At 41.2% G+C, this 12909-nt stretch overlaps 1 protein-coding gene across 1 annotated transcript in view; it reads right to left on the bottom strand.

The window, feature by feature from the left end:
• Positions 1 to 1677: 1677 nt before the first annotated feature.
• The window catches only part of PXDC1 (PX domain containing 1), a 22066-nt gene continuing 10834 nt past the window's right edge, over positions 1678 to 12909 (bottom strand). Inside the window, exons 4-5 of the mRNA XM_025202404.1 lie at positions 8282 to 8393; positions 1678 to 3346 (exon numbers count right to left, since the gene is read on the bottom strand). Of these exons, the coding sequence (XP_025058189.1) occupies positions 3229 to 3346; positions 8282 to 8393 (230 nt within the window). The 3' untranslated portion in view covers positions 1678 to 3228. The remainder of the gene's footprint in view (positions 3347 to 8281; positions 8394 to 12909) is intronic.

Raw genomic sequence — 12909 nt, 5'->3', positions numbered from 1 at the left:
AATGTCTGCCTCAGATTAAATTTTTTAAAATTCAACTGAATGATTCTGCTGTTTGAGAAGCCAGAACAGTAATCAATTTTGCTTGTCTTAAAAAGTTCTTATGGATTTCTGAAAACATTAGCAAGGGCTACAGTTTGGCAAGAATAAGTCTTTCTGACACAAGTGAGCCTTTTGTTCTCCCCATGAAAATCCACCCAAACTTCAAGTCATTGAAGAGTCCCATGTAATTTATGGTTGGGGACATCCTAGATTATAGCAGCTATATGCACAAAGTATACTTCAGGGATGAGCGTGACTTTCTTTGTGATAACCTCTCCCTCTGGGATACACATCAATTGAGGTGAAGCAACTACTCACCTGAGCAGACTCTCCCTTGCTCTCACAATGACAGTCCCTGCTGATTCCAGGTACCCTGGAAGAGGAAGCTGTCTGATTTGAAGAGTGGGGCCTGCGAGGGCAGGAGGAGCTCATTGCAACAAAGAGCTTCAGGTGAGACTGTGACTATACAGGGGTAGTGTGAAAAAGGAGGAAACTGATCAGAGCATGAGATGAGGAAAGCCAGTAGATGCAGAAGAGACTAATTCAGACTTCCACCAGCAGACTCAGCAAAGAGACAGGGAATAAGAAAGCAGAGGACTGCTGCTGCAGAATAGCTAAGTGAGATCTGGACTGAAAGATGCAACCATGCAAGAGGAAGGGGCAGGACTAGAACAGGGAAACACTGGAGGGGGTGGAAAGGTGTAGTTCTGGTTTGAGGAAGAACCTATGCCCCCTACATCCCACTTTCACATACCACCTGGAATGAAAATTTAGGGTTCAGGGTTAATCCCTACAACAGGCCCATTCTTTACATTCTATAGGGGGAAAGATAGTATATAATTTAAGGCCAGGTTTTGCTACATGGTTTTGTTGGCAAAGGCATATGGACAAGGAGCATGGGGGAGAAAACTCCTTCTGTTGGCATAAGCTACTTCTAACGTTGTGATGATGTCATAGCTACAGAGGCTATTCTAGTAGGAACAAATGCAAGGACTACCTGTTATGTATCACACAAGAAGATTGTACAGGCAACCATGATTCTGCCATTTCCTAACTTGCAAGTGCTTGACCTTGACAATGCCTTCATAGTGCCCTTTTAATATGGTTGGCGTATGTGCATGTAGCAAAAAGAGAGACTTGACCCCCTCTTTTGAATCTGGTTAACTAAACTGGTTTTAAAAAACTGACTGAAGTGAACCTAGTGCCATTTCTGTTTGTAAGGTAGGTCTTCATTATAGATTTAACCAGTTCACAAAAACTACCCTCATTCACATATGTAGCTGACTGCTTTCCCACGATGAAGAAAATTGCTCACGTTTAAACTTGGTCACAAATTTGCACTCTAGCACAACTCTTTTTATCTATAAATCTTAAGATGCCTTACCAAGAGCAGGTCTGTCTGACTGAGTAACATTTACAAGAGTGCTCCAACAACTCAGATATTAACATTGCAGCAACATAGGGATATCTGAAACTTTAACCCCTTGTTTCTATTTTATAAATGCATAAAACTGAGAGACCAAGAGAGCTGCTGAAGGTCATGCAGCAGGTTAATAGCAGTGGCAGACAGAAAACATGTCTCCTGATTCCTGTTTCCTTTCCAAGAAAAATAAATGGAGGCCATCAGTTTAAATTGCAAATAGCATACTTCAGGTGAGTAACATTTTATTTTTTAAAATATATTTTAAAAACATATTGTGTAAAAGAATTAGGATTCTCAATAATTTATTATTTACAATAGCAAATTCTGTTTTATTGTTATTAGACATGTAGCCCTAGAGAGTCTGCAAAAGGAGAGGGGCTGTACCAAGTTCTTCAGGATCAAGCCGAAGTCACTGTAGAGATAACTAGCTCAAAATGCATTCTTCGCAGTTCATATCCCCTTAAATTCATGCTGGTAATTATGTGCCCAAATGTCTGATGAGAGGTCAATGCCCCTTCATGCAGGTTGTGGAGTCCTCTTGGCTCAGTTTGAGATTTCTGAGAATGCAACAAGATGAAACCCTAAGAGAAGTTCACACTGCACTACTTGGCAGTTAAGGGGCTATAGAGTCTGATTCTGCTAACTCTTACACTGGTGTAAATCCACTGGTTTCAATGGGATAGCACCAGTATGAAGCCAGCTTAAAGCAAGATTAGAATCTTACTTAGTAGGTGAGTGTCAGTGGGCTATATAAACTCTTTGAGTTGATGGGTGGTTTGTTTTTCCTGTCTTCATTTTTCCTATCTTCTTTGCTTATCTTTAATTCTCAGGTCAAACAGACCTTCAAATATCAACATATCATTTGTCTCCTCCCATCCTATGAAAAGTAATACCCGAAGGTCATGATCTCTCTGGCATACACAACTGTAAGCACTGTTCACATTTCCTGGTTCAAGAGAAAAATCATATCCAAAAGTCTAGCATGCATATCAACCATTTGTAGGATGATAGCTTAGCTTTCCAAAACTCTGAAGTCATTCAGGGTACCAAATTACTGTGTACTTTCCATTCCAATGCCACCAACCCATCTGCTACATTATTTCCAGAATGAAAAGTCAGCTCTCCGGTGATAAGACAAAACCCAAGGATTAAAGTAATCAGACTGTGTGTATTTCCTGTAGGCACTCAATGGTATATGTAACATTATACTGAAGGCACCAGTTACCCTATAAGTGAACAAATAGCAACCTATGAGACCTGGTTTAAGTGACCACCCCTAGAATCTGGCTGGTTTGGGAGTTGGTCTGTCTTCTCATAAATACTGGGTAGAGGTGCACTGAGAACATGTGCAAACAACTTCTGGTGGTGCCTTATAATAGAAAGCAGCTAATAAAGATAGACGTTACCACAAGTTGCATGGTATCAGTGATCCCTGGTGCCAAACTAGAGCAAGATGTCTAATGGTTCTGTCTGAGGTTGCCCTGGGCACTGGCACAAAGATTTCCTTGAATCCAGGTAGTTCTATGATCTATTCCTTTCACAGAAAAGGAGTTTATCATTAGCAGTGAAGCAGTTAGCTCCTTACGAGATACCTTCTTGAGTCACTGCGGAAGATCATCAGTCTCATAGGATATTCACAGCCATTTCTCTACTGGTAATTTGAATCACAAGGCTCTGTTCATGGAAGTGCAATGCAATGCAATGGGGACATCAGAGCCTAGGACAGAAGTCGGCTGCATGTTAGCTGACTGGGTGTCTGGACTGCCTCAGTCCAAAATATCTGTCTCAAATGGAACCAGATGATAGTATGTCAAATTGGTGACATAGGCTGCTGGGTCATCACTGTCTTCCAGCTCTGAAGTAAACTCGCTGACGTTTTCAAACCTAAAATAAAGGGGGGCGGTAAAAAGAGAAAAAGCATGAAATCATTTGAGTACAGTTATATAACATTGGTCAGGAATAAAAAGTGAGGGGATAAACAATCAGACAGTGGAAAAAGAGGCAAGAATAGCTGAAGACTGATTCTAGGGAACACTGGGGGAATCATTAGGGAGGAAAAATATCTACAGACAAGAATGTCTTCTCCATTTGCACCTCAGGCTAATGCTCCTTGCCCACCCTTCAGGCTATGTTCTGAATAAACATGACAAAGTAGACTTATTTCACATCAGGGCCGGGTAACAGCAGAAATATTTCTAATGGTTGCGGGAGCTTCCTCTTTGTGCTAGTCACCTGGAAGGAGAGAGATCTTTCTACAGAGCCAACTCTTCTTCCAAAACCACAGTGAATCATTCTGTTGGACCACTGCTTGTACCTCTAGACCACCTAAGAGGCCCACAACCACAAAGGCAGTTTGTGAAGCCCAGATACATTGCAATTAGGTTTACTTAATACATCAGCCAGAAGAGTCCAGTGCCATTTTCAAAACTGTGGAATGTTACGGGAGGTAGCACATCAGAGAGAGGAAAATTAAAAGGAGCAGTTATGTTCCCCATCCCACAATAACAGTAAGTCTGTGTCTTGCTAAACCACAGAAATGAACAGGAGGAGGATGAGTTGCTTTTTTTTTTTTTTAATTTTCCATATTCCAAGTCAAATTAGCCAAATGAAATTCCAAATCCAAGATTCAGTCCAGCACCATAAGTGACCCCACTACTGGCAAACATCCTCCACCCTCATCTGGGGTTTCAGATGTTTCCAAAACCCTTGGTGGGCATCCTAATTGCAGGCCCAAGGAGGCTTGGGGTTCAGATGCCCCAGAGTTTCACTTGCCCTTAGCCATAAGGCCCCAGGAGCAAGCTAAGGAGGAGTCTCCTATTTCCATAAAGTGGGCATAAAGCCAAGGTTAACTGCATTACTTATGTGGGTACTATGTCATGCCAGCAGAGAGGTCTTCCCCAGGTGTGACTAGGAAGTCACCGTGGTGATCATGGTATTTCCCCTACCAGGCAAGCATAGGACTATGCTTGATCTGAGCCAACAAGAGGCTGAGAGGAGGATGGGTTACTTGCATGCTTGCTCTGAATAAAACTAGTAAGATCTAACCCTCATGGTACAGTGTGGTGCTCAGATGGAAGCAGTACATTTTCCACTGCCTGTTAGCGCAAATATTTACCTAAAATCATTTCTATGAAGCTTTTTCACCACTGAACGCTACTTATCACCTATGACTCTTTCTAACAGCACCATTTCTCATGAAGCTCAGGTAAAGTGCATCACATTGAAGCTGGCCCAGATCAAAAGCATTCAAGCCATTTTCTCAAACATTCTTTTTCTCTTCCCTCCAGAAAGGCTGTGTCCCCAGGAAATCTTTCCCATCAGGCAATTTCAGAGACCACTGAGAAGATCCAGTGAATGTTCACTTGCCAAGAGTGGCTCAAACCATTGTACATCAACAACTGTACACGAAGCACTTAAGAAGAATCTCTAGTCTCAATGTCTCAACAATTCACCAGTCACTTTCACACAGGAGTAAAGTGACTCACCCTCACTTTCTTTAGCAGCTGCTGGTACGGAGGGAAGGAAGCTAGCAAGTGAGCCCTGGAAAAATGAGTCATGTAATCAAGGCCCAGATCCTCTCATTTCATTCTCACAGCATTTGGCAGCTACTCTGAATGCCTCTGTTCCTAGCACACGGAGGACAGAGCCTGCATGGGATTTGTTTTTCTTTTGGTTTTGAACACGGAGCTATAATCCTTTCAGTGCAAAGATAATCCTCTCCATTTGGCTTTTGCAGTACACCACAATGTTTAATTAATACTAGGGAAACTGAAAAACTACCGTTTCCACCTGGGTCCTTCTATCCCTTCTCCACTTCCTATATAGTTTTATTGCCATCTTCTACGCACATATTTTAGATTTTAGAAGTCAAGAAGTGTCCTCCTTCTCAGTGGGTATGTCCACACCAGATGTTTACTGTGGAGCTGCCTAATTAGCAGCTTTCCACGTCTACACAAGCGCCTCTATTATGGTACATGAAACTAGCCTCCACAGCAGGCTAGTACTTGCAAATACAAGTACCAGCCTGCTGCAGAGTTTTTTTATGCACAGCAGCGCACATGTAGATGCTGCCCAGCTGGCATGACAATGCTTCAGTGCGGAGGCTGCCTGCTGGCTGGCCCTGCCCTGAAGCACCCTCAAGTCCCAGGTAGCCCCTCCACAGCATATCAAGCTGCTCCAACCGAGCTCAATGTGCTGTGCATGAATAAACTCCAGAGCAATATACTCCAGAGTTTTTTGCTCCAGGGTGCCCATTCAAACAGCATGCTCAGAAGCAAAAAACTCTGGAGCAATAAGCTCCAGAGTTTATTCAGGCACATTAAGTGCACATGTAGATGTGCCCAGTTTCTCCTTGTTTGGTGCCTTCTGCGCTCTCTACATACCCTGGCATTAGACAACAGGAATTCTCTGACATCGGAATTTTAAGGGGATCAGAAAATGTTAATTTGTTAAAACCAAAGTTTTCTATGCAATATACATTCCAGCTCTGACCAGGATAAAACTTCTGGGAAAGAGAGACTGCATGTACCAGTGAGCGTTACCTTACTGCCCTATGATTAGGAAACTCATTTGGGCTACAAGATAACACTCTTGCAGTCCATTCTATCCCAATCAGGCCAGGGACTTAAATGTCAGGCTCCACTTTAACCACTGATATACTGACTTTTCTGTGGTAGGCAAGGCTCTTACTCTCCACGTCCTGATTTCTGATAAAAAACAGGAAATGTTTTTGAACTGCAAATACTCTTGCAGGCTGGGAAAACAATTTCCTGCCCAGATCTAATTACAGGACCTGCCTTGCAAGGGATGTTTTTTAACAGCTCATATTTTATAACATCTCTTTAGACAGATATCATTTAATTCACTGAAGAGAGATTAAATAGATGGAACCTGAAATGCTTCAGTATAAAGTGGATCATCACATCCTTCTGGTTTAATTACACTTCTGTAACTGAATAGCACAACTGCAGTCATCCCAACAACCTCATCACAGATGACCTAAGTGAAGTGATTTCAGAGGTGACACCAAAGACCCAGGGCAAAGAAGCAGCAGTGGCAAGTTTTCACATTCAATTTCTTTTTCTTCTAGAAATATCACAAGTCACTTGCAGGAAAGCTCTAGACCTTCCACTGCACTCTGAAACACGGCTTCTCTTGTCTAATATACGATATGAAACACCAAAGTGTGTGTGTTTGGGGGGGGGAATTATTTTAATATTCTACTTAAAAATAAGTATAAGACTTTTATTTAAAGTGAAAGACAGTAGATTTTTACAGTTCTTCAAAAAAGTGTTCCTATGGAACTGAACCCAGCTTAAAGAGACTGTAGCAGACAGCACAGCAATAGAAGTGAGATATTTCATGTGCCTCTGTGCCATTGTGAACAGGTATTTTCTGAAACAAAGGTTTTTGAGACAATAGTTCTTCAAACTGTTAGTTACATGCAGAAAACTTAATTATCACATTCCTATTCTATCCTCACTAATTATTCCCAAATCCCTCAACAGATATATTACCTTACAAAGGACATATTTTTCTTCCCACTCTAGGCACGTGTACACATTTATTAATGTGCTGTAGATACATGTACTACCTTACTGCTAGTGAAAAAAGTATAAACAAGTTCTCCTCATGAACACAAATATAAATCCAAAATGATGCCATTTAAGACCCTGGAGTTACACTGGTGTAAGGTCATGGTGAGAAGAGTTAGGTTCTATCTATTACATCTAACTAGAGCCTCTGCTCTCTATGGGTAGATGTTAATGGGAGAAGTTTACATTTCAGGCAAAATTCCAGTAGTCTTGACATTATCTCAGTATCTCTTCCTAACGTATTTCCATATGCAAAAATTTCTGACACAGAGCTTGGGAGGCAAGAGTCATTTAGAAAGCAGCACAACCAACTCCACAAATTTCATTTCCGATTGTTGGACCAAGAAACCAGAGAAGTCTAAATAATCACAGAGGAGGATCAGGTCTACACCAAAACCAAATCACAATACATAATTTACATTTATTTAGCACCTTTCTACTCCACTGGGCAAGTTTCTGTCCATTTTACCCACCACATTTTTACTGACTTCTTTTCTTTCATTTTCACTGTCTTGACTAATGTGCAGCTCAATGTTTTTCGTTACAAATATTTAAAATTCTTGAATATACAGTTTCCTGTAGCTAATTGATACTGTTAAAGTGAAACATCAATCAGTTGGTATGACAGAACTTTGCAGGAGCAAATTTCCATTAAAAAAAGTCTGTTGATATTCTCATCTACCCAAACTCTATTTGAAAGCTTTATTGTTTGCAGTGTCTAACCCCCAAATTCCTACAACAAGCAGAAAATGGAGTCAAAATTACAAAAAAGATTTTCTTTACCAAGAAATACTTTATTTGCCACCTTGGAGCATTATGCACCTGTATATAAGAACATTTCATTTTGCCACAATTTAGCTCACTTTAGCTCTAATGAGTTAAGGAGATTTGCCCCTTAGCACCTATCACACTACAACAGGTTGTGGTACCCTTCGGTGCTGTGGCACCCCAGTTGAGATCCCCTACCCTAGAGGACCAGCTCTAGTCTTTCTATCAAAAGATGACTGGTCCCCTCTACAAACAATGATTTCCGTGGGGAATATTTTAATATTGGATCTTTGGAGCCCAGAAAAACCTCAACTGGATTGACAGCTCTACCAACCCAGGTCTTATATATGATGGCTGGTGCATTTACCTGGATATTAAAATTGTGTCAAGAAGAGAATATGATAAAGTTAACAATGGACACTATTCAGGAATAATATACAACATACTATACACTTACAAGTGTTCTGCTGCATCGGTATCCAGGTGCTTGTCTTTCCCATTCGGTATACTGTGGTCAATAACAATTGTTTCAGTATTAGCTAAACAAAAGCCATTAGATCGCATTATTTCTGTTGGGGGAAAGAAAGAAAGAAAGAGATAAAATGTTGGAGGTGAGAGATGGTTCCTGAAATAAGGTGGCAGAGTGCACATGCATTTGACACAACTGATGTTATGGGGCATTTGGACACATGGAAGTGGCACTAAATACCCATGCAAGCCAATTAATTGAAAGCATTTATTTTAATTTAACAAAGACCTGGGCCCTCATACTGGCTTCATAGCCGTTTACCACCTATTCCCACCAATGCTTAAGCAGTTTTACTCATGTGAAGTCCTATCAAAGTGACATGCAATACTTTAGATAAGACCCTGAGTGCTAGGGTATTTAGGAAAACTTGGCTGCTTACAGACATTATCCTCCCACCCCACAAAAAAACCCAGTGCTTTACTTAAAACTTGGTGCACTCCCGTGCCAATTCCAGCACATGCCCAGAAGAGGCAGCACATTATTTGGACCTGGCTCACCCAACATCTTTATAGATTGGGTGCTTTTTTTTTTGGCACTTTTATCAAATGGCTGACTGAATCAGCTTTAGATAAAAGGTCCAAAAAGCTCTGCTGAAGTGCCTGATCTATACAGATGCTGCAGGGCTGGGTAAAACTAACATGCTGCTTTTTCCAATAAAGCATGTTTCTTTTTCTTTTTTTTTAACATATGTAAGGAGCCCTTGCAATCTGGGTTAGGGCCCAATTCTTCTCTCATCAAAGCCAGTGGCAAAATTCCCTTTGACTTCAATGAAGCAGCATCCCTAGAGGTGGTAAATGTTGTGTTTTGTATAAGTTTGCTTTGTCCCTAATAGGTAGAATAGAATCTGATCCCTACTGATTTTGCTGGGTAATAAGTCCAGCTCCTTAGGAACACAACTGCATTGTAAGAAGGATTGGAATGACCCTTCAAAGTCAAGGCACCAAATGTAAAAACTTGTGCTTAACTTTACTCATACAAGTGGTTCCAGTGATTCTATCGGGGTTTGCAGAATCATAGACAAATTACCATTATGTAGTAGAACTATTCTTCAGGACACAGAGTGACCCATCAAAACTTCAACATAACACAAATAGAAGGCTTATTTTATTGTCTGTACTAACTTTGACCTGAATTTGTTTTGCCTGCAAAGTGGTGAACTTTGTAAACATGTTGCAAGCTCAACACAGGGAGCTTATGGGGGAGTCTCAATTTCATTAAAGTCAGTGAGAGCAGTCATCATGGGCCCATCATTTATAACTCAAATAGGTGGCTCTAAATTAACAGTCCAAAATTTAATCTTAACTTAAATTAGTTTCAAAGTTAAAGCTCTTAGGCTGGGAGAAAGGAAATAAACCTGTAGTTAACTCTTCAGAAATTCTGCAGGAAATTACTGTCCAGCTGTTGAATGCGGGTTTCACACCATCAAATTGCCTGTAGTATTGTTCATTTATGTCACTGGAGAATTTATCCCTATGGTCATTGGAACACATTATTGGCCTTGAGAGCTCATCTGCTGGCTACCTGATCATTTCTCTGTTTTTATTTACAGATGGTTTTACACATGCCCTTGTTCCATCTGTTGCTTAGCTCTGCTGTGTCTGCTTCTTTCCTAGAGACTTGAGGAAGGTTCCTGTGGTATCTGAAAGCTTTTCTGTGTCCCTCCCAACTATACCATTGGTCCAATATAAGACATCACCACAAAAACCTTCAATGCAGAAGAAATTGTTTTACAACATATATGTTGGTTCAATTGGGAATTAATTCAAGCCTGTGTAAAGTGGGAAGTCAGACTAGTAACTTCTTCTTGTTTTATGATCAATGAATTACCCTAGGGCTGAGAAAACCTGGATTCTTCTCTCACTTGCACTCACTTTTAACCTGAACAGACTGTGATTTACCCGAAGTCAGGGGAGAATCAAACCCTTAACGAAATTTAAATGACATTTAAACTGCAAGTGTTCAGATATACAAGCCAATTTAGAACAGTGTAAACCTCCTAGAACATTTCAAAAGTATACCTTGAAAAATGGTATTATTTTGAACCAGTTCTTCATGAACCAGATTAGTGTTAAATGTGGACACCAAGCTTTCTGTGACTAGTGTCTGGTTAGTCCTCCAGGCATCCTATGCTACACCACTCCTCAGTCCCCACAACCTCCAGCCCTCATATGGCAACTGGCTGATCTGGTGATGCTCACTACTGAGATGGGTGGGGAAGGTGCCCCTGTTTCTGGGGAGGGAACAATCAGCAATTCATGGGCCAATGGAACTGAAAGCTATTTTGTGGTATTAAGTGCCCATTGTGCATTGGCTCATTTTTCCCACATCCAGCAATGTGTTTACCACTGAAAGCACACCTACCCACCAATCTGACAGTGAAAGGCAGAGAGGACTGAAATGAAATTAAGTGGCTCTCTAGGAAAAGTTTTTTTAAAGTTGCAGCCTGAGTCAGAGACCGTGGGCAGCCCCTGAAATACCAACTCCAACTCCCTAGGAACACCAAAACAGGGGTTCCAGGTAGCCCCCTGCCCCATCCAGCCAATCAGCGTCTTTCTCTCCTGCTGGAAAACCTCACAGTCATGCCTCTCGTGTGGGATTGCGCATTAGATCCAATCACACCATACTGCCAGTATAGGGGAAGCCCAATCCTGGACTCCCCCTGCATCAGCAAGAAGCAGGCAGCCACAGCTGGGATCCCCCTTTGCTCAAGGGGCTCCCAGCTACAGGGCCTAGGTACAGCCAGAATGGAGAGACCCAGCAACTGATGGGGCTCTGGATCCCAGCTGCACCTTGCCTGCAGCCAGGAACCAGACTCCTGTGTGGGCCCTGGGGGGTTTCATACACCCCTGGGCCTTTGGGGATCACAGCTGCCATGATCTCCTCCATGGTGCACCCCTGAGACTAGGAGCCCTGTCAGCTGATGGGGCTTCCAGCTGCAGGGAAGACCCTGTTACACATACAAATTAAGGCTGGATAGCAACCAGCTATAAGGTTAGTACACATTTTTAAGGTCTAACTTTATAGCCGGTTGGAGCTTTTTAATGTGTGATACTTTGTATATATAGCTAGTCTCAAGGTAATCATACAATTAACCAGTTAATTGAATGATACCTATAATGTGTAGAGGGGGCTTTAATTACACACGAAGGCCTAAGGAATGGTATTGTGACCCTTGTCACACATTACACTTAAGACATGTTTTATTTAGATTGTGGTAAGCATTGCTACAAGTTTGAAGGCTTTCTGAGCAGTCACACAGTAATGCTTACTGCAATCTGAAAAAAACCACATTCTAAGCACTGGAGTCTTTGAAGAGTCTGGTATGCCATGGTGTGCTGCAGGAGGTGACATCAACAAACAGCTGTTTGTTGGTCCCAACCCCGCCAATGTATAGAAAGTTCCTAATGGTATTACTTCTGTGGAGCAGTCAGAGGCTAATTCAACGTATGGTAGGTAATCCAATCTGCAGATACTCCTCGCTGGAAAACTCCTAAATTTACTATGCTACAATGGCACTTAGCATATATTTTACTGCTCAAACAATTGAATGCAAATGTTTTAAGTGCAGTTAGCATGTCCTAAGTGTAATGTGCAACACAACGCTGTGATATTTGAAAGCTTGCCTATGTCTATCCCAGCCCTACAGTCAGCTGAATAAAAGATATCAGCCACAAGAATTCTTACCTCTTGCATATTTCCTGGACCATCACAGCTACAACGTCACCTCAGCATTAATTTAATTAATGCATTAAAAATATATTTTGATAAAGATGCATTTTGGCATTCAGGTTAACGCTTATGAGCTTCCAGATTGTTGTTAAAGAAATGAATCTCTGAGTCTATTTTTGATTGCATCCAAGTTCTATAGAATGTATGTGTGGGTGGTTTTATACTGCATCCCTCCAGAATCACACTTTAGCCATGACTCATCTTCTAGCAAACATTGTATGATAGATTGAGATGTGAACTCAAAGCTCAAATTCAGATATCATCTGATGAATTCCACCCCAACCCCATTTGATTTGGACTGCATTTGGGTATAGCTTGTTTTCTTTTTTAGTGAATAGAAAATATTTTTGCAGCTTATTCTGATACTACAAGCTGCCTAGAAAGTGTATCAAATCCAATGTGAAGTAAGCCTGGAAAGCCACAGCATTCTTTTCTTCCTCATGTCCTTGATGTGACCTAAGAATATTACAGCATTTGTCTGCAGCACAAACCATTTCCAATGTTAACATGTAGTGCCATCTAGTGGCACCCTGGACTAAAAAGGGAAATAATTTCATTGTGCAAAATTTAGAATAGCCTATTGTCAATTAAAAGCTTGTTTTTAAATTCTATATAACCTGCCAACAAATAAAGGTGATTGACATAGAATTGTGTTGGCTAATCAGACATATAGGACTTCCACTTATTAGTAACAATGACTAGTCCTTATTCTCTTGCATTGTTTTATGCTAGTTAGTGTAACTACTGACAACTGGGGTTTCACCTGACTTACCCAATACAAGAGAGAGGAGTAGTGAGCTTGGAGAATACTGCCTGGTGAACACAGA

The sequence above is a fragment of the Alligator sinensis genome, unplaced genomic scaffold, assembly GCF_000455745.1.
Source record: "Alligator sinensis unplaced genomic scaffold, ASM45574v1 scaffold579_1, whole genome shotgun sequence".
NCBI lineage: Eukaryota > Metazoa > Chordata > Crocodylia > Alligatoridae > Alligator > Alligator sinensis.
This window is presented reverse-complemented; position numbering and strand designations above follow the sequence as displayed.